At 41.7% G+C, this 21,590-nt stretch overlaps 1 protein-coding gene across 3 annotated transcripts; it reads right to left on the reverse strand.

The window, feature by feature from the left end:
* Positions 1–15: 15 nt before the first annotated feature.
* On the reverse strand, positions 16–20,789 carry phf3 (PHD finger protein 3). 3 transcript variants are annotated; one of them, XM_079856235.1, is made up of 16 exons: positions 20,668–20,789; positions 18,176–18,441; positions 17,976–18,089; positions 15,048–16,299; positions 9,893–10,136; positions 6,663–6,705; positions 6,380–6,500; positions 6,086–6,242; positions 5,868–5,984; positions 5,516–5,644; positions 5,291–5,429; positions 2,909–3,098; positions 2,662–2,809; positions 2,487–2,576; positions 2,202–2,397; positions 16–2,112 (listed from the first exon to the last, which is right to left on the reverse strand). In XM_079856235.1, the coding sequence occupies exons 2-16, from the start codon at positions 18,414–18,416 to the stop codon at positions 479–481; spliced, it is 4,815 nt and encodes a 1,604-aa protein (XP_079712361.1). In that variant the 5' UTR covers positions 18,417–18,441; positions 20,668–20,789; the 3' UTR covers positions 16–478. The 3 variants fall into 3 exon arrangements, with proteins under 3 accessions (XP_079712361.1, XP_079712360.1, XP_079712362.1); XM_079856234.1 differs by having other exon boundaries at positions 20,604–20,743; XM_079856236.1 differs by lacking the exon at positions 20,668–20,789 and adding an exon at positions 20,471–20,511.
* Between the last annotated feature and the right edge of the window lie 801 nt (positions 20,790–21,590).

The raw sequence follows: 21,590 nt of genomic DNA on the forward strand, positions 1-21,590 counted from the left end.
AAAAAACAAAGACTTCCATTTCAGTCGCTTTACTAACAATAAAAACATTTTATTATGAACTGTACATAAACAATGTGCTGAATATGCACATTTCTGTTGTGTGACAAGCCAAAATGTACAAAGAAATATTTGTCACCTGAAACATAGAAAATACTTAAGAAGCCAATTTAGAAAAATTAAAACGGAAAAATAAAAAGTGAAGCAAAAGAAGCTGTTCTCATCAACCATGGGATGTCGTGTCTCATGGCAACAGTAGTTTCATTTTCTGGACAACCAGCTGCTTGTGAAGATAATGTTAGTGGATACTTGAAAAGCCAGGTAAGGAAAATGTACAATTAAAAACAAACAAATATCTTTAAGATTTCAAAAAGAAATGGTGCTAGCTGCTTTTCATACAAAAATCATTTTGCAACTTTATAAATAGTTTTCTTCTACGGCGTTACAGATTTAAGGAAGGTGGAGCGGTTTGATGCCAAGATCACGAACGCCTGTCTCTCGAGTCCCTCTTGTGTTTCTCATAATCAGAGTCCCGCCTGTGTTTGTCTCTGTCCCGGTAATGGCTGCTGCTGTGGTGCCGTTCTCTCGGTCTCTCGTACCTGTCCTCTTTCGAGTGGCGCTCTTTATGACTATGACTTCTGTCCCTGTGTTTTTCCCGATCCCTGTCGTAGTGCTTGCTTTTGTGATGGTGTTTGTCATAGTGGTCTTTATCTTTACTGTCCTTCCTGTTGGTGTCTTCGTCTTTCCTGTAGGTCTCTTCGGAGCGTCTGGACGGCTTGTCGCCCAGGTCGCTGTAAGACTTCTCCGAACCCTTCTCGTCTTTGCTGAGGGGCGAAGAGGTCGGCAAGCTGGACTCGTACGTCAAAGAAGGTGCAGGGATAGTTTGGGGAGGGACGGTTTGAGACCACGGTGGAGCCAGTAAGCGAGGATCGCTTTGAGGGAACATCTGGGGAGGCGGCGGACCAGGAGGAAATGGGAAAGGTGGAGGACCCTGTGGTTGAAGGGGTAAGTAAGGTGCAGGATTGGCTGGAGGAGGGTAATATTGGGGATCAGGTGGACCGGCGTGGTACGAATGAAAAATGGGTGGACTGTAAATTTTAGGGTTAAAAGAAGGTGTCCTTGACTGCTTGAGACCTTCGTTCTTCCCAATGGATGAGATTGTGGTGATGGCTTGGATGTCCTCTATGGCTTTGCACTCTTCAGAGGGTTGCACAGATGGTTGCTGAGTAACTTTCTGCTGAAACTTTTCTGAATTGCTTTCCGATTGTTGCGGTTTTAACTCAGTAGGTTCAGCTGATGAAGACACTCTCTTTAAAATACCAGAAGGAGATGTCTTCAAAGTCTTGGTGGGACTTGATACGACTTCGTTTTTGGGAACAGAGCAAGAGCCATCAGTAACAGAGTCTTTCGATACATCCAATGAAGTGGTTTCGCTTGATTCTTGAGTAGCTGGTGCAGCTGTGCTGCTAGACTCTGTCTCCTCTTTGGGTTTAGCAGTTGCAAGAGAGGAAAGGAAACTCTCTGTTGAAACATCTGCAGGTTTGTCACTCAGAGAAAGTACAACTCCACTCTCTTTCTTTTCTGAGCTGGTCTCCAGACTCGAGATGGGTGGCACCTGTTCAGTTTTAACAGCTTTGGGGTCTTTTTTCTTGATAACGAAGCGGTCAAGTCGAGAAGCACTGGCTGTAGGTTTAGGGTGGGTTGCTGCATGATTTTCACTGTCGACTGTTGGAGTCTTGGACACTGGTGTTGTAGAGTCACTCTTCAATTTGTCGCTTGAGGCTGATGCCGTGTTTCCAGGCAACTTTAGCACACCGGGAAGAAAGCGCAAAGAAACATTCTCTTCTGTCTCCATATCCAATATCGGTTCTTCATCGACTGACTTTATTAAGTCTGCGGTGTCTTTTTTCCGTGTGCTCCCAGAACCGCTGTTAAAACCTCGCTCCACATCTTGAGCCACAGGAGCTTTCTGTGGGTAGTCGACCTGAGATTTGCTTTCTGCCAAGAAATTTGGAGCCTCACTGACATCGTTTGGCAGGATTACCCCAAAGTCCCTTTTCAGTCTCTGGCGGATGACCAATCCAAGAAGAAGATTCGGACGATTAGTCTCCAGTCCTACAATGTGGAGCATCACGATTAATTTGAAATATTTTGTTGCAAAAATCCTACAAATCCTACAATTGAACCTGCCAATAAAGTCTTACCTGGACCATCAAATGGAACAATCTGGTGGGGAATTTTTTCCGTGGAGCCGAGAGGAATAAGATACATGTCTTTAACTGGTTTGCGATTGTTGGCAACAACGCCGTATCTTCTACGGCTGCTAAAATAGGCGTACAACAAAGTGTACGAGATCTCATCTTCTTCTGTGTCGGGGGTGAAGCGAATAACACAAATTTCCTGGGGAAAAAAACATTTAAAAGTCACAAAAAGCTTGTTCAAATTGTCAAATAACAGATATGACAAATCAAAGGATAAATCATTCCCACCTTTGTCCCAGAAGCACGGATTTTCTCAACATAGTCCCAGACTATTTGAGGGGAAATCCGTCCACCTACTTTGATGTTGTCCGGCAAATCCTGCAGACACAATTCGATATGCTTCTAAAACAACAGTTCAAATGTGCGACTGACATATATAGGATGAATTTCAAATGTCACTTACCTGTGTTAGGGAGTCCAGTATTCCAGAGACAGGATAAACTTTTGTTAGAAACCTCGCCACAGCTGGCATATCAACAAAGCCGCCCCACAGACTCTCCAAGCTGCTGAGGAAAGTAGCTGTATCTTCTTTGCTACTCAGACCATCTGACCTATTTAAGTATATAAATCAAAAAGAAACAATTTCATAAATATCCCTTGAAGTCTTGTTTTGGGTTTGCTTGAATCATCTGCTTAAACAGAAATCTTACCTGGATTCAGGCAAAAAATTGAGGAGACCTTCCTCCATGGCTCTTAAAGACAGATCGTCCATTAGTGCTGATGTAGGTGTAGTTGTGGAGTGCTGAGATTCGTCTGTCGCACTAGACTGCCTCCTCACAACTGTTGTAGCCACTTTTACCACCTTTGTAGCGGCTTCTTCTGTAGGTGGAGCCATGCGACCTTCACAGAAACATCCACAAACGTTTAAAGAGTTTGTACCTTTAAAACATTCTACAACTTAAAAATACTAATAACTGCTCGTTCTATGCAACTTTGTAACAAGTTTATTTTTAACAATGTTTAACTACTTTAACAATTAAGACTGTTCATTTTACATGCAAAGGAGTAGTTCCTTAATAGACTTAAGGCCCTGATATACTCATAGTGAAGTTCTTTTTCGTTCTTTGCTTTGGGGTAAAACAGCGTTCGAAATACGCGAACAGCGATATACTGTTAACGAACATCTGACACCGCCCCACATTGTTGAGAGCGAAAGTTAGATGAAAATGTAAATATGTGCTGCGTGCTTTCCTCTCAATAACAAAATAAACCCACAACAAAATTGAGAAAACGGCAAGCATTTTTAAAGGGGAACTTGGCAACTATTTCAACTTAATAAAACCGTTTAGAAATTTGGATGGTTAAATAACCTGTTCTGGTGAAAATGGTGACTTTCCCCACTCCCCCCTGCGTTCCCAGGCAGAAAACCAACCTTACAACATGGGGACTAACGACCCGGTAAGTTGGAAATAGGAAGTCTCGTGAGAAGCGAGAACGAGCGAGAAACACAAACTGCTTTACGGCAATTCGACATGAACACAATGTTCTATGATACTGTGTATTGATGTATTACCCACCTCGGTGGACATAGCTCCACACGATCAAATTGGCCGGCTCCACACGATCAAATTGGCCGGCTCCGATAATAACAACATAACATGAGCAGCGGTAGAAAGGGGGTAGGGCTGGGAAAAAAATCGATTTGATTTAAAAATCGAGTTGGTAGGTCAAATCGATTCATATTTTCAAAAAATCTATTTTTTAATTTTTTTCCTCCCCCTCTTCAGTATAGCGTACAATACATACATTTTGCATTCGCCAAATCTTCCTTCAGGGTTTCCGTAGCACGCTCGCTGCGGCGCAGTCCTCGATGCTTCACGACATCACGACAAAAAGACTAGCATGTTTAATTTTTTAACGGTTCTCCACGACGTCGACGCGCGAGTGAGTGAGGGAGAGTGAGTGAGTGTGTGTTCGCGAGTGAGTGAGCGAGTGTGTGTGTGTGTGTGTGTGTGTGTGTGTGTGTAGGCTATGTGAGTGAGCTTGTGTATATGTGCGAGTGAATGAGTGTGTGAGACGGCTCACGATGACTGGTCGGAAAACAACGTGTAGTCTGACATGTTTCTTGTCCACGACATGACAAGATTTTTAGGAGTCAAAATCGTGTAATCTGACACAGTGACTATCGTAACAGACAAAAAAAATCATGTAATCTGAACCAGGCATAAGAGTTACCTCAGGTTTTTTTGTTGTTTTAATAGCTCAATCCAAATACAGTATAAATAATTTGGATGTTTAACAATCTTTGTTGCGCACTGCACAGTGACTTTTCAGTTAGAGAAAGGGTTTGCCTTTGCAATTTTGTTTATGTTGATGCACTTTCATTAAATACAATAAATGTTTAAAATATATTTACAGTTCGCAGTTATTTTGTTTTAAATGGGGGGGGGGGGGGGAATCGAATCGAACGTAAATCGAGTTTTTTATAAAAAAAATAAAAAAAATCTAGTAAAGTTACGTCACGTTTATTTATATAGCACTTTATACAATAGATTGCTTAAAATCAAGCAGCTTTACTGTATTAAACATGAGAAACAGTGTCAGTGTCTCATTTCATCAGAAGTACAACTTCATTTTCTACTATAAAGCAGCTCTCCAGTGTGCATGTTTTCACTCACGGACGTCTGATCGCAACGGACTCGTGAGGAGAAATGAAGCGGAAAAGATTCCACATGAAAGTAGGCGGAGCCTCCGTGCACACCAACCTATTACTTAGTATTACTTAACAGCCGGAGCAAACTTTTCCGGAAAGTTCACTTTGGCAAGCTGTTTCGTACTCCCAAAACAAAGTTCGTATTGGCCAGCTTTTGTTCAAAATGACATAGCATCAGTTCATTCTTTGCTTTCACTTGAAGTACATCAGGGCCTTTAATTTATCAGACTTTAATTATGAGTTTGTTTGTTTTTTGTGCAAAAAAGCTTTTCTAACAAAAGTACACCTAAGGGGATATTTTTTATTTTAGTATGTAGCCCATTTAACTCTTTACAAGAAAAACTTTTCAGAAGCTGAACTTTTATTTTAATGGTTTTACCTGTGCAGATTTTGCAGTTGAGGTCAAATAGATGAGACTTGTGCAAGTTGGTGGTATCTATAGATTTCTTGGGACTGTCAGGTTTAGTCTCAGGGGGTTTTTCTTCAGGCACTTCCGCAGCTTTCGGCACAGGCTCTGGCTGAAGATGCAGTAGGAAAAATTTTTTTTAAACTATTTTCTTTTTCCTTGTCGGAAAAGCTGCTAAGAATGGAGCATAAATCTCACCTCCGCCTCTATGGCCTCTGGTGCTTTGGCAGGCTCCTGATTCTCAATTTCAATTTCCCCTTTGTGGGTGATTTTAGTAATGGGGCGTCTCTCTACTTCTCTCTGTTCTTTCTCAATCATTTCAATTGTCTGCCAACAGAAAGACCAAAAGGTTACCAATCAATAAAAATCAACATAAAAATCTGACTATTAAATTTCTATTCTGATGAACAAATATGTCCTGCTGAAAATAGTCTGCATAGTTCACTTCACTAAGTAGGTTAAACACTTTGCAAATGCCATTTTATGTTGTCTACCAAAAATTAAACTATAGCTCTGTTGCATTTCCAAAATATCACAATGTTTTACTAACATGTCGATTCTCTCTTTGTCTCCAAGCAGCCAGTTCCTTAGAGGCCAGCTCTTCTGCAGTCATACGCACCAAATCAGCAGGGGAAACTTCCCCCTTGAGTACTCGCTTGAATAAAACCTGCAAAAGAATTTCATTCTCACAGCATTAGATTTGGCTAGAAATGCCTGTTTTCCCTAGAAATATTTTCATTGAAAAAAGCTTGCACAGAAAATTCTTACATTATTTTTTGCATCTTTGAGGTTGAAAGTCAAACTTCTGTATTTATTTTTGTATTTGCTGTCAACACCCTGAAAGAGAGCAAAAAGCTCCTTCTCTGTCCTTCTGGCCAACTCAGCAGGCTTGTCCGATGAAACCTTCAAATCAGACTCCTTCAGTCTATTAGACGAGAGATGAGAGGATAAACGCTGAACAACTTAACATTACACACGTAATATAAACAAGAGGTAGACAGTTCTAAGGAAAAGCTATTGACTGGCTTTACTGGCAATATACCAAAAATCACATTCACACACCGTTTCAAGAGAATCTCCTCCAGCGAGTCCCGAACGTTTCGTCTGATATGTCCAGTGGACGGTTTCTTTGAGCTAACGTGGGATATTTTAACTTTCTTCGACTCATGCTTCACATTTGGTCCTGCAAAGAATACAACTCAAAATTATTATAGGCAATAATAATTTACAATTAACAATGATACTTTAAAATGTATAATTATTCATTTAAGAATATTTTCTTAATAACTAACTTTTTTTTTTTTTTTATGATAATGTATACAATAACTGATGGAAATATCCATACCCCTTGGCGTGGAATCTTCTGAGGGTCGTCTTTCTCCTACCTCCTACATAAAACAAAAAGTTTTTTTTTTTAAAAATACTACAATATAGTACAATGACATTTAAGTAAGACAAACACAAGTGGCCATATCAGTAGTTGTTGCAGATTCGTATGTGAGTGTGTAACACACCAGTCCATGTGCACACACCGTTCACCTACAATGAGTGAAAGCTAACTAACCCCTTTACACCCATGTGTAAAAAAGATTGAGAGAGTCAAATATATACAAACCCTTTTAAAGAAAGCCGGTGGATACCACACAAATCAAAAGCTAAATCAGAAAGGGCAGAACAAAATATGACTTTGTAAATCTGCCACAAGCAACCATCAAATAATTAAATGATCATGTTTTTTTTTCTTCACTAGATTGATATAGAACATATCATATTCTATGTTTCTTCCAATTAAACGTGGCACATCATACATTTTTGTTATTTTGACCCCTTGAGGACCAATTAGGCTATAATGTTTTAGAAGTTTTTGAGCCAGAGTTTCCATTAGAACAAACTCAATTCCTTTCAATTCCTCATTTGTGGCAATGACACGCTACTGCTAATTTGAAGACAATTTCAAGCACAAACTCACTTAGGGTGTTCTCACACCTAGTTTGTTTGAACCCTCCACTCTCTTGGAGCGGTTCAGCTTGTTTATGTAAACAAATCGAGTGATCTCAGACCCCCCTAAAGGGACCAAAAAACGAACCATACTGAGTCTGAGTCAAGTTCAGTTGTGGGTCCGTTTGTGGTTCGATTTCTTTGTTCTTCTCGATCTTCTCAGTTCTCGCGCATGCATCATGGCGCTCTCGTGAACTCAAAGGCCCACACAGAAGAAAATTAATAGTTGAATAAAGTCGTTATTTTTGTTTTTTGCGCGCAAAAAGTATTCTCGTCGCTTGATAAATTTAAAGTTGAGCCACTGTAGACACTTGGACTATTTTAACAATGTCTTTAACTTTTCTGGACAGGCAGAATGAAATTGCCTAGAAGCCTATGAAGGAGTGAGCCAGCTCTCAGATTTCTTTAAAAATATCTTAATTTGTGTTCAGAAGAACGAAAGTCTTACGGGGTTGGAACAACATGAGGGTGATGAGTAATCACTCACTGATCTTAAGAATCAATGTAGCCTATAATTTTTACGTGTGTTTACTCAATTTCATATTTGAATGGTGCTGTTATATACACCTACTGTGGTTGAAAAAATAAAGCACAGTTTATTTCAATTGTATAGTATGTTTTGTATTTGTAATGTGCAGCTTTGTTCTTATTTTTTATAACAAAGATAAAATGAAAAAGCCCACTTCGACCACTATAGCCTACATGGTCTTTCATTAATTTTTCTGTTATATTTTGTTACCTTGCAAGGCTAAGTTTTTAAATCGGGACATAAGTGTAGCAGTACTGCTCAGTCACTTGCAAAATAGTAAAAACAACATGAAAAGAATTGAGATTTTCCTGGAAAAAGTTTTTTTTAAACAAGTAAAAAAGTAGGCTACATGAGCACCCGTGACAAACTGTGTTGACGTGGGGAATCCGCTGCTACAACAACCTGGATGAAATTTTGGGTGCATGCGCTTGTGCTTGTCTGACAGGTGTTGTCAAAGGTGGAAGTGTGCACATGCAAAATGCACAGAAAGCTGAGATCTAGCCTAAGTTCTTTTGAGGTTGTGGTGTGAACAAGAAAGGGTCAAAAAGGGTTAGGGCTGGTCCGAATACCATTTTTTTAGCTTCGAAGCTTCGATAGGAATTAACATCGAATATTCGAAGCTTCGGAGGGAGGGGGCTGAACATATTCTTCTCTCTAATAAAGGCAGGACTCTCTGTGTCTGTCTGTTTGCATTTAGATTATTTATCTTGCATTTTGAACCGTTCATCCAATCGACTTCACGAGTGCAGTGTCACATTTGGTGCAATATAGACACGCGAGACGTGACACGTTCAGAATTAATAAACTTTTAATACAGAACAGCGCGAGCGGGAAGCGCGCGCGCCTCACGCGCAGGGCTCCGAGAACGGACACTGCACTAGTGATACAAAACACAGCCTAATATTTTTCTGAGTAACAAATAACTCTCAAATCAGAAATCAGCAGCACAGTAATTACTGACACAGTAAAGGGTAGGCTAATATATTGTTTCTATTCTATTTCCACAATGTCAAAGCAACACAGCTTATAGCCTACAAGCTCAGGCATGCACTTCTGCCCATACAAACTCCGCTGTTCTGCGCTCTAAAATAAGAGTATTGTATTTCGCCCAAAAATGCTAAAAAAATAACCGTGTGAGAGCGTTTTAGGCTATATCATGTTATAGCCAGATATGACGACGCTTACAGCACGCGTCACCGCAGATCAGCATCTATTCATCAAGCCAACGTGCAAACTATCGCAAATCAAAGTGAAAGTGGGTCGCAGATGCTTTAACACACAATCAACTTCATTAAAAGTAAAGAACCGAAATGATCTTACCAGGGCTGTTGCCGCTCTCTTATTGCGGTCTTTGATTTAGAAATTTTAGCTGACGATCAGTAAAATGCAGCTGTTGCTGGTGACGTGCACTCCATTACATCTGCCTATAGCGCGGGATTTGAAGTTCGGATTCATATCCGTTTTGCAAAAACACATTTATGTGTTCATTGTTCATATTGATAAATCAGAGAGAGCTATCCGATCTGAGAAAACGCATGACAGCCCCATTCAAGCGCGAATGGGAACCGTTTCTAGGGGGATGCCAGGTGTGAAGAAAAAAAAAAAAAAATTAAAACGAATATTCGAATGTCAAATTTGAAAATCGAATACCAACCCACCGAACGAATATTCGAATACTCGAATATTCTGGTACAGCCCTAAAAAGGGTCTGAGATCACTTCAATGCAGAAGAGGATCAAAAAAGGAACCGGGTTCTCTTTTGAGTCCACTATATTGTGAACACCAGGTCACTTTCGGCTGGTTCGCTTTCTGGTTCACTTGAAGTGAAACAGGTTTAGTTCTTTTAAAATTAACTATATGTGAAAACACCCTTATATGATTAAAAGGAAGAGTAATTATCCATGAATGTCTATACTTTCATGCATGTTTGTTACACAAGGCTTTAGAAGTAAAAAATAAAAGAATTAAAGCTACTTACTTTATAAGTACTTCCTACAACTCTTTGATTTTTATGATGACAAATGGTATTGGATGACTTGTTTGCTTACTTTTCGGAAGGGTCGTATTCCACCTGCGGTGACCGACTGCTGGGGTCTTTGTTTATGTTTAGCAGATAACTTGTCATCTGACTGCTCTGTGGCCTGGGCACCGGTTTTTCCTCCCTCTTCAGCACAGCACTTCAAGCACACATACTCCTGGTCCTCCTTTTCCATCTGCTGAACTTTAGCCAGATCCAGACCCACACAATCCCCGTGAAACCAGTCATCGCAGCGGCCGCAGCCCACCATGAACCTATTCAAACAAACAGACAACAGCAGTGTTTATGAAACTCACAGGTCTGTCTGCAGCCCATCACTTTGAGCAAATACATACAGATCTTAGAGTAGTTCACTTTCAAATAAAAATGTCCTGATAATTTACTCACTCCCATGTCATCCAAGATGTCCATGTCTTTCTTTCCTCAGTCGAAAAGAAATTAAGGTTTTTGAGGAAAACATTACAGGATTTTTCTCCATATAATGGACTTCAATGGCAACCAATGGTTTGAAGGTTCAAATGTCAGTCTCAATGCAGCTTCAAAGGCTCGACACGATCCCAGCCGAGAAATAAGGGTCTTATCTAGTGAAAACGATCTGTAATTTTCTAAAAATAAATAAAAATTAAATACTTTTTAACCACAAATGCCCGACCATCTCTGAGATGTGCCACGCATTACGTCATCACGTTAGAAAGGTCACGCGTGACGTAGTACCAACCCAGTGTTTACAAGTTTGGAGTAGGAGGACCATTCAAAATTGTTGTATGTTGAATGACACATTAATATGTATTTGTGTCAGTTTATTGTTTAAAATGGTCCTTACGTGTGCATATCCTGGATGTTTAACGATGTCACACGTGACCTTTCCAACGTGATGACGTAATGCGTGGCGCATCTCAGAGATGGTACAAGATGGGCATTTGTAATTAAAAAGTATATAATTATTTATTTTCTAGAAAATTATGGATCGTTTCGCTAGATAAGACCCTTATTTCTCGACTGGGATCGTGTCGAGCCTTTGAATCTGCATTGAGACTGACATTTGAACCTTCAAACCGTTGCATGCAATTGAAGTCCATTATATGGAGAAAAATCCTGTAATGTTTTCCTCAAAAACCTTAATTTTTTTTTCGACTGAAGAAAGAAAGACATGGACATCTTGGATGACATGGGGTGAGTGAATTATCAGGACATTTTTATTTGAAAGTGAACTAATCCTTTAAGTGAGGCTTGTTCTTACAACCAATTTTAAATTTCAAAGAGGTATGCATTAATATTAAAATTGATACTGATAAGTCAATACTTGGTATTTTCTGATATTAAAATTCTATAATTTGTCTAAATATATCCATCCATCCATCCATCCATCTTCCGCTTATCCGGGGCCAGGTCGCGGGGGCAGCAGTCTAAGTAGAGATGTCCAGTCTTCCTCTCTCCCTAGACACTTCCTCCAGCTCTTCCGGGGGAATACAGAGGCGTTCCCAGGCCAGCCGGGAGACATAAACCCTCCAGCATGTCATAGGTCTACCCCCGGGTCTCCTCCCGCTGGGACGAGCCCAGAACACCTCCCCGGGAAGGCGTCCAGGAGGCATCCGGAACAGATGTCCGAGCCACCTCAGCTAGCTACTCTCGTAGTGGAGAAGCAGCGGCTCTACTCTGAGCTCCTCCCGAGTGACCGAGCTCCTCACCCTATCTCTAAGGGAGCGCCCAGCCACCCTGCGGAGAAAGCTCATTTCGGCCGCCTGTATCCGGGATCTTGTTCTTTCGGTCATGACCCACAGCTCATGACCATAGGTGATAGTACGAACGCAGATCGACCAGTAATTCGAGGGCTTCGCCTTGCAGCTCAGCTCCTTTTTCACCACGATGGACCGGTACATCGATCGTATTACTGCAGAAGCTGCACCGATCCGTCTGTCAATCTCCCGTTCCATCCATCCCTCACTCGTCAACAAGTCCCCAAGAAACTTCTCCACTTGAGACAGGAACTCTCCACCAACCTGAAGCGGGCAAGCCACCCTTTTCCGACTGAGAACCATGGCCTCGGACATGGAGGTGCTGATTCTCATCCCACCCGCTTCACATTTGGCTGCAAACCGTCCCAGTGCAAAGTGAAGGTCCTAGTCTGATAAGGCCAACATGACATCATCATCCGCAAAAAGCAGAGACGAAATCGTGTGGTCTCCAAAACGGACACCCTCCTGCCCCTGGCTGCGCCTAGAAATTCTGTCCATAAAAATTATTAACAGAATCGTGACAAAGGGCAGCCCTGCCGGAGTCCAACATGCACCGGGAACAAGACTGACTTGCTGCCGGCAATGTGAACCAAGCTCCTGCTCCGGTCGTACAGGGACCAGACAGCCCTTAGCAGAGGGCCCCGGACCCCATTCTCCCAGAGCACACTACACAGGACACCGCGAGGGACACAGTCAAATGCCTTATCCACAAAGCACATATGGATTGGTTGGACAAACTCCCATGAACCCTCCAGCACCCTGGAGAGGGTATAGAGCTGTCCAGTGTTCCACGACCGGGACGAAAACCGCACTGTTCCTCCTGAATCCGTGGTTCGACTATCGGCCAAATTCTCCTCTCCAGTACCCTGGCATAGACTTTCCCGGGGAGGCTGAGAAGTGTGATCCCCCTATAATTGGAACACACCCTCCGGTTCCCCTTCTTGAAAAGAGGGATCACCACCCCGGTCTGCCAGTCCAGAGGTACTGTCCCCAACCGCCATGCGATGTTGCAGAGGCGTGTCAATCAAGACATCCCCACAATATCCAGAGACTTGAGGTACTCAGGGCGGATCTCATCCACCCCCGGTGCCTTGCCACCGAGGAGCTTCATAACTACCTCGGTGACTTCAGCTTGGGTGATGGATAAGTCCACCTCTGAGCCCTCGGCCTAGATCCTCCATTTTTTTCCACCGTTCGACGATATCCCCAGTTGAGGTCAACAGCAACCCACCTCCACTGTAAATAGTGTTGGTAGGGCACTGCTTCCCCGTTCTGAGGTGGCAGATGGTTTGCCAGAATCTCTTCGAGGCCAACCGGTAGTCCTTCTCCATGGCCTCACCGAACTTCTCCCAGGCCTGATTTTTTGCCTCTACAACCACCCGGGCTAAAGTCCGCTTGGCCTGCTGGTACCCGTCGGCTGCCTCAGGAGTCCCAACAAGCCAGCCAGGCCCGATAGGACTCCTCCTTCAGCTTGACGGCATCCCTTACTTCTGGTGTCCACCACGGGTTCTGGGATTGCCGCCTCAACAGGCACCGGAGACCTTACGGCCACAGCTCAGAGTGGCCACATCGACAATGGAGGTGGAGAACATGGTCCACTCAGACTCAATGTCTCCAGACTCCCTCACGATCCGCTCGGAGCTCCGCCGGAGGTGGGAGTTGAAGATCTCTCTGACAGGTGACTCGGCCAAACGTTCCCAACAGACCCTCACAGTACGTTTGGGTCTGCCGAGTCCAGCTTCCTCCCCCGCCATCGGATCCAACTCCCCACCAGGTGGTTATCAGTTGACAGCTCCGCCGCTCTCTTCACCCGAGTGTCCAAGACATACGGCCGTAGGTCGGATGAAATGACCACAAAGTCGATCATCGACTTCCAACCTAGGGTGTCCTGGTGCCACGTGCACTGATGGACACCCTTATGCGTGAACATGGTGTTCATTATGAACAAGCTGTGACTAGCACAGAAGTCCAATAACATAACACCGCTCGGGTTCAGATCAGGGGGGCCGTTACTCCCAATCACGCCTTTCCAGGTGTCACTGTCGCTGCACACATGGGCGTTGAAGTCCCCCAGTAGAACGACGGAGTCCCCAGTCGGAGCACTTTCCAGTACCCCTCCCAGAGACTCCAAGAGGGCCGGGTACCGGGGTGAACTCCAACACATGACGGCTGAGCAGGAGGGTTATAAGCAAAACCACACCACCCCGCCACCTCTCACCATGGGCAACTCCAGAGTGGTAGTGAGTCCCGCCTCTCTCAAAGAGTATGCTTCCAGAGCCCAAGCTGCGCGTGGGGGTGAGCCCGACTGTCTCTAGTCGGTACCTCTCAACCTCCCGCACAAACTCAGACTCCTTACCCACCAGCGAGGTAACGTTCCTAAAGCCAGTTTCCGTGTCCAGAGATCGGGTCATCGGCCCCTTACAGTTCCTCCTGCAGGTGTCGAGCCCACGGGAGGGCGGCCCCACATAGCTCGTTCAGGGAGAGGCCTGGCCACCAGATGCTCGCATGCAAGCCAACCCAGGGCCTGGCTCCAGGGTGTCTAAATATATACTACACTAAAATCAATAGTTTTAAATTGCCCCTAATATGTTTTTTTGAATATTACCTTTCGTTCAGTGTGTAATATATCTGTTTGGGAAAGTAAAAGGTCTGCAAAGTGCACGACAAATAGTTAGTGTAAGTTATTGTCTCCTAAAAGAAAAAGCCGATTCTGAACTGCCTGAAATGAGTCGTCAGTAACCTTTATAGGTTTTCAAACGTGTCAATAAAATGCTGTTTTCAGCGCTGCGAATCCACTTTGCATGCACTTCCAAAGGATGTGGAATTGATACGGAAAACCCGACACCATCGTTACTGTTTGAATCACTATGTACCAAGTGTTGAGGAAGCCTCTGGAGCTGAAATTCAAATATGGTAATGACCGTTTCACTGCCAACACGTGTTTTCACAACAGACTGGGCCATCTGACCAATCAGAGCAGAGTAGCTCTCGGAAAGGAAGGGTTTAGAGGGACTGAATCTTCTAAACAAACCGTTTTCAGACTCTGAAAACTGATGTGATGTGCAATGTATATTGATCAAATTAAATTGTTTTTGACCTTGGATGCCTATAAACCTATTGTAGGAGACTCCAAAACAAAATTATAAATCTTTAAAATAGCATATTAGGGGCACTTTAAATGCTGCAACTGGGTTTAGGTACCACAACATGATGTACAGTATGAAAAATGGTTATACATTTTGAGATTATATTTAACTGGGTTATTAATTTAATAGCATTTTTAAAGATTAACTTTAAATGAGTTTTAGATGATTGCAAAGATGATCTAAATGCAAAAATAGGAAAAATTAACAAGTACAATTGAATATCAATACAACAAAAAACGAATTATGACCATGAGAATGGATTTAGAAATAAAAGTCAACATACCGGTTGTTGTGAGGTTTCTTACATAATCCACAGTGTTTGCTGGGGTCCCACACAGTCTCGCTTTCAGGAGGAGGTTCGCCCTCGGTTTCCTTCTTCACCACTGGGGCATTATCAGGGATAAACAGCTGCGGCTCCTCTATCGAGATACTCCTAGAGTTTCTGCTCTTATGTCTATGCTGGATCTTCTCTGCCTTCTTGATCTTGACCTTCTCCTGCTCCTCATCCCCTTGGCTGTTTGTCACAGGTGGGTTTGTTTTGTTTACCGGAGTGGGAGGATTTTGTGTCTTTTTCGGAGGGTGAGGAGACTGCACTGACTTGACACCAGGGCCAGAAACAGACGATGGTTTACGACTGATGGTCGGGGACACTGGGAGAGACGGGCTTGTGGTTTGATGCACAGGATGTCCATCCTGAATCTTTTGTATTTTTGAGGGTGATTTAGGAGCGAGTGGCCCTCCTGGCCGTTTCAAGCCCACCATACCAGGCTTCCCCTTGTGATTTTCTGGTCGGCTCGTATGCATTTTTTTGTCTCTGGGTTGTCTGGACACTTTCTGTAAGAGCCCTGGCCTGGTGAGATGAGACTGCTTGTTTTTGGCAGCAGACAGAGCCTGTTTGTGTTTCAGAAGCTTTTTGACAGCAGGCTGAACCGCTGTGCCGTTCTTGTTCCCCTTTTTGTGCTCACTTGGCTTTTGGGTCTTGATTTGGTCATTGATTTTTCCGTCTCTTGGTGTGACATTGTTCATATTGGGCTTGAGCAACAAGGTGCTATTAGTGTCTTGTACTTCATTAGGGTTCACATACGGCCCAAAATCCATAGGCAAGTCATCGCTAGTGGGTTGGCCAACGCTCACTTCCCCAACAACCTCTTGTGTGGAATTATCATGTTCTTGTGCACCTTCATCTTGATTTTGTCCCAAATCCAATGTGAGGCCATCAGCAGTGATGGCGTCCTCTTGGAAGCCCAAAGACTGAAGGTCGCTCGTGCTAAATGATCCAAACGCATGTGACGGTCCAGGGAGCAGTTCAATTTTATAGCCCCCTACAGTAACAGTTAATCGCCGTAACACAACAACTGGATTCATCGAGGAGTCAACCTCATGGATTCCAAAACGACGGCTGAGCAGAGCTTCCCTTTTTGCAGCAAGGCTTTTATCTCCATCCGAGTTTCCGCTGCATGTTGACTCTTGTTCGTTACTCTCGGTTGCTTTTGGTACAGGACCTGGGCGTCTGCCTCTGACTCGACCACGGCTCGCTGAAAGAGAAAAATGGTGTCAATACACTCATGTGCAGTCAAACAGACAGCAAATAGGCAAAAATATTGGTTCCAGGAAAACCCAATAAATTCTCAGGCATAACTAATATCCCAATGCATCAGACATTTAAACCATATCAAACGACGCCAAACGGAGAGTGCCAAAATTTCCAGTTATAAATATTTTAATTAATAATATTTGTTTTTTTGGGTGGGCAGACAGTCACTTGCAGCATCATATACAGTGAAATGCCACCTATCAGAAAAATGTGCAATATTTATTCTACATGTATCGCCACATAGAGGTCTTCTAATGGTTTTCCACATTAGTAAAAGTTGCTAAAAGACAGAGGAACTATAGAAGACTATTGGTTGGTTTCACAGACATGGCTTAGATTAAGCCAGGATTAAGTCTAAGTTCAGTTAAGACATTTAAGTAGCTTTTATAAGCATGTCCTAGAAGAAGAAAAAACATTACTGGTGTGCATCTTGAGACAAAACAATGGCACTGACATATTTTAAGAAATGTCAGTGAAAGTTGCTTTCAGTTAAAACAGCTCAAACATGCATTTTACTTTGGCACTAGGCTTAAAGGAGAACTCCGGTCAATTTTAACATTGAGCTCATTTTTTTGTACATTTGGAGTGCTGTCAATACAGAGAACAACGACAAAAATCGGTGTTGCCTACACCGAGTTATTCTATTTTTAAAATTTGCACCCTGTTGACTTCAATGGGGCAAGTACTAAACCTGCTTTTAGCCTCTTAACATCCTTGATGTGTCATTACAAGTGCACAGAAAATGTGAGTGATTCCTTCTGAGTGAACACGAGTGAATCTGACTGCAGTAGATGTGAAAGATGTGTATAAAAATGATGTTATTTAAGCCAGCGCAAATACCTTTGTTTACATCCTGTTTTTCGGTTGAAGTCCAAAGTAGTCGATTGCCGAGTTCACGCGCGTGATCATAGGTATTAAACCTATGCGTGTGAACTCTGCAATCGACTACTTTGGACTTCAACCGAAAAACAGGATGTAAACAAAGGTATTTGCGCTGGCTTAAATTACATCATTTTTTATACATTTCTTTCACATCTACTGCAGTCAGACTCACTCGTGTTCACTCAGAAGGAATCACTCACATTTTCTGTGCACTTGTAATGACACATCAAGGATGTTAAGAGGCTAAAAGCAGGTTTAGTACTTGCCCCATTGAAGTCAACAGGGTGCAAATTTTAAAAATAGAATAACTCGGTGTAGGCAACACCGATTTTTGTCGTTGTTCTCTGTATTGACAGCACTCCAAATGTACAAAAAAATGAGCTCAATGTTAAAATTGACCGGAGTTCTCCTTTAAACCTTGTCTGTGAAACCGGAGGTGTGAGTGTCATTTAAAAACAGTTTTCATTTAAAAATAATATATAAATAAAAATCATTAAGTTGACATTTTAATGTTTATTTTTATTTTATTGTTAGAATGAAATAAATCGCTAAATCATTTTGAATGCAACTTTAAAAAAAGCTTTTGCTAATTACTTTTACTACTAGAGTTAAAAAAAAAAAAAAAAAAAAAAAAAAAAAAAAAGGATGGGTAGTTGCAACTTGCAAGCTGATTCAGCAGATTCAAAACAATCCAAATAAATTGACCCAGTTGTGTCCCTGTTATGTTATGTGCACCTGTTTGTCGTCTCTGTAGATGACTTGCATGTCTCCTGCCCCGTGAGAAGCTGGACTGACTGTGCTCTCCATCAGATGGACTCTGACTAACACCTGCTGTTGTCATGTCATGATCTGCAAAACGCACAGTCAAAGTTATTTGCAAACTCTTCTTTTTTTTTTTTTTATTAAACTACAGATTTCAAAAGCAACTACTGTACCTGCTGAGCTTCCAAGCTTAAAACTGACATCTTCATTTTCTAGAAGATGAAACTGGGCACTAGCAGATCCAAACATTGGATCTTTGTCACTGAGCATGTTCTTCAGTGAATCTTCGGGGTGACCGTGACCCGTTTCAAACTCATCACTTGCTTCACATTCCAGGTTCTGTCCGAGCAGCAAGGAATCATCCAATTGGTCACTGGGAACCAGATGATTGAATTGACCGCCAACTATATCCATGAATGCCTGCACTGTACGGTTTGCTCTGGAAAAGACAAGAATTATAAATGTATCTTTATCACTGCATAATCTTCTAAGATGTACTATTTTGACAAATAAGTTGGATTGATGACATACTCCATACAGTTCTCTAACTACTTCTGACAAAAAAAGCATAATCCCACAGTTTGACTGGCATTGAAGTAAAATCTTAACACAAATGTATTGCAAACCAAACAGAGATATAGGGGAGGTCGGGGCTAGTTGTCACCGAGTCTGTATCTCAGTAACTACAAGTCCAAAGTCCAAATGCACAAATGTTTGTTTACTCTAGCAAAAGTTTTATATGTTGATTTAAACCTAGTTTCTTCCATTAAAATTAGTAAAATTAGAATTACTTAAATATAAGTTTATACGTCTTTTTTTATTCTGTCCTCCAAACTAAATTCAATATTATATAAAAAATGTCTGTGTTTTTAGTGAACTGTATTTTGTATTCCTAGACAATAATAATGTTCAATAGCTTTGGAAATATCTTCAAAAGCATTTTTTGTAGCCAAGACTTAACCACTTCAAATAACACATATCTACAGTATATTCTCACAACAACAAAAATGTGTTTTAAGACAGTAATTTATATATTTTGCTGTAGTGTATCAGTAGGAAAACTCAGTTTACATTTCCTAACATTCCTTTTGTCATCAATTGTAATAATCCAGTGAGATTAAGGAGTCTGACAGTTTGCTCCACACAAAGATCTGATCTCACCATCATCGAGTCCATCTGGGATTACATGAAGAAACAGAAAAAACTGGCTTGAAGACACTTGAAGAAACAAGTCCAAAACTACAGAACTGTGAAAAGTTTTAGGCACTGTGAAAAATTGAGAATGCTTTCAAAAATGATGCCATAAATAAATTGTATTTATCAATTAACTTATGTTAACTAAATCAAATCAATATGTGGTGTGACCACCCTTTGCATTTAACAGCTTTTGTCCAGGTACACTTGCATAGTTTTACAGGTAGCTTTGCAGGAAGGTTTCTTCAAGTGTCTTGGAGACACAGCCACAATTCTTCTGGATTTAGTCTGTCTCCGTTTTTTCTGTTTCTTCAAGTAATCACAGATAGACTCGTTGATGTCGAAGATCTATGTGTGGAGCTCCGACTGTTGTCAGACTCCTTGTGCATACAAAAGTTTCGCTGGATTACAACAATTAACGGCAAAAGGAATGTGTGGAAATGTAAACTGATATTTCCTACTGACACACTACAGCAAAAAGATATAAATAACTGACTAAAACCATTTTTTGTGTGAAAATACTAACGTGCCTATGACATTGCACAGTACAGTATATATGCATGCATACAATTTCCCTTACTTCAGCTGCTTTTAAAAAGTTTAAAATTTCAAATGCCTAGAATGCCTAGAAATTTCTCTCTCTCAATCAAATTAAATAAACAAAGTATGTGCGTATACAAACTTTACATACAGAAATACTCACTGGAGTAAAAAGTGACAACTAGCCCCGCTCTCCCCTACTTGTAACAACAACTACAGAACTGCTTGCAAATAAATAAGAGCAAGCAAACAGATAATGGCTTCAGGTGTCAAACTGTTAAAGAATAGAATACAAACACTTTATATTGGAACTGCAAGAGTGCCGAATGTTGCATTTCATGTTTTAAATGAACCCTTTTAAAGTCTTATTCACAGGCATTCAGGGTAGACTGGTAAGGGCCACTGGTGTTTATATTTTGGCTAAAGGTCGGCTCACGTGCATACACAGCTAGCGCATGCGGCCTTGAACTGCTCGCACATTGTTTGACCCTCTATGAACAGAGCTTGACAGCTTAAGAAGCCGCTTCGGCTTGTGCAAAAGATGCTTTCGTCGTTTAGGCAACGCTGGGTATCAAAAACCCTCACAAAACAAACACACCACCGCTTCCGCGAGCACCAGGGGGCCTTTAGCAACCAGCCTTCGTGTATCTCACGCGCTTACCGGTCCGAAATAAACCCACTTTAATCAACAACATGAGTTCGACAATACCCCATAAAAGTGCATATAAAATTACCGCCACAATCGACGCGGTTTTTGCACAAACTCGCCTCGAGTCTGGAGTTGCGTCGCGTGCACGAAGGCCTCGCGCTTAACTTACGGAGAGCGTGCACGCCCACTCCGCGCGAGATGCAAAATAAAACACTCACCGCGTTTGTCACTGTGATCGAAGAGCCCGCGCATAATTGGAGAAGGAATAGTATTATCGCTTACGGTGTTGGGACGCCATATGGGTTGCTGTTGTCGTTAATGCCACAACCTTTTCCGCTTGAGAACTGCGGTGGGACACAAGTAGTGCTTCCTGTTGACCCTCTGAGCCAGCAAACAACTCGCCGTCGCCGTGATGTCCTGGATCTGTCGGCTGGGGGCAGTGTGATCGAGCTCTGGGCTTCTTCTTCTTCTTCTTCTTTTGGCGTTTTATGGCGGTTGGCAAACAAACGATATGTGCATTCCCGCCACCTACTGGGGCGTAGGACTAAATAAATAGGACCACAGTAAATGTAGGACTATATAAATAAATAAAATCCTAAATCCAAATAAACAGATCTACCTTTCTTAAGTATCTCATTAATGCATTATATGTTTTATGATGATTCAAGCCTTTATTCAGCAGTGTTTTCCTATATCCATTTTCTCTCCATTTTTTCCAACAGAAATACCCTTTCATTTTCATAAGCAGTACAATATTAGTACATGCTCTAAGTTTCTGCTTTAGCTCTAGTCATTTCCATTCAGATGTGCTTTTTACTCATAGATGTGTATTGATATGTATATGTAGATGCCTCATTAGATATTCATACGTGGAATCAAATCTGGAAACTTCCTCATGAATATTTAATCACAAACAAAATCAAAGAAATTTCACTTAAACTTGTTTATAAATATTACCCATGTAATTATTATCTTGTGAACAGATTTAATTGTGATATTGATACATTTTGTGGTCTACAAGATGAAACATTGTATCATTTATTTTGGAGTTTGTTTTTGGTCAGATCTCTGTTCCTCATATCATGCCCAGCTTTCAACTGTGCTTTAAAAATGTGTTATTTGTTTTTTTCTCTTATCATAATTAACCTGCTACTTCTTTTATCTAAATTTAGTATTAATACATGTAAATTTGGAGGAAATAAGCC

Source organism: Squalius cephalus (assembly GCF_949319135.1).
Source record: "Squalius cephalus genome assembly, chromosome: 21".
In the NCBI taxonomy this organism is placed as follows: domain Eukaryota; kingdom Metazoa; phylum Chordata; class Actinopteri; order Cypriniformes; family Leuciscidae; genus Squalius; species Squalius cephalus.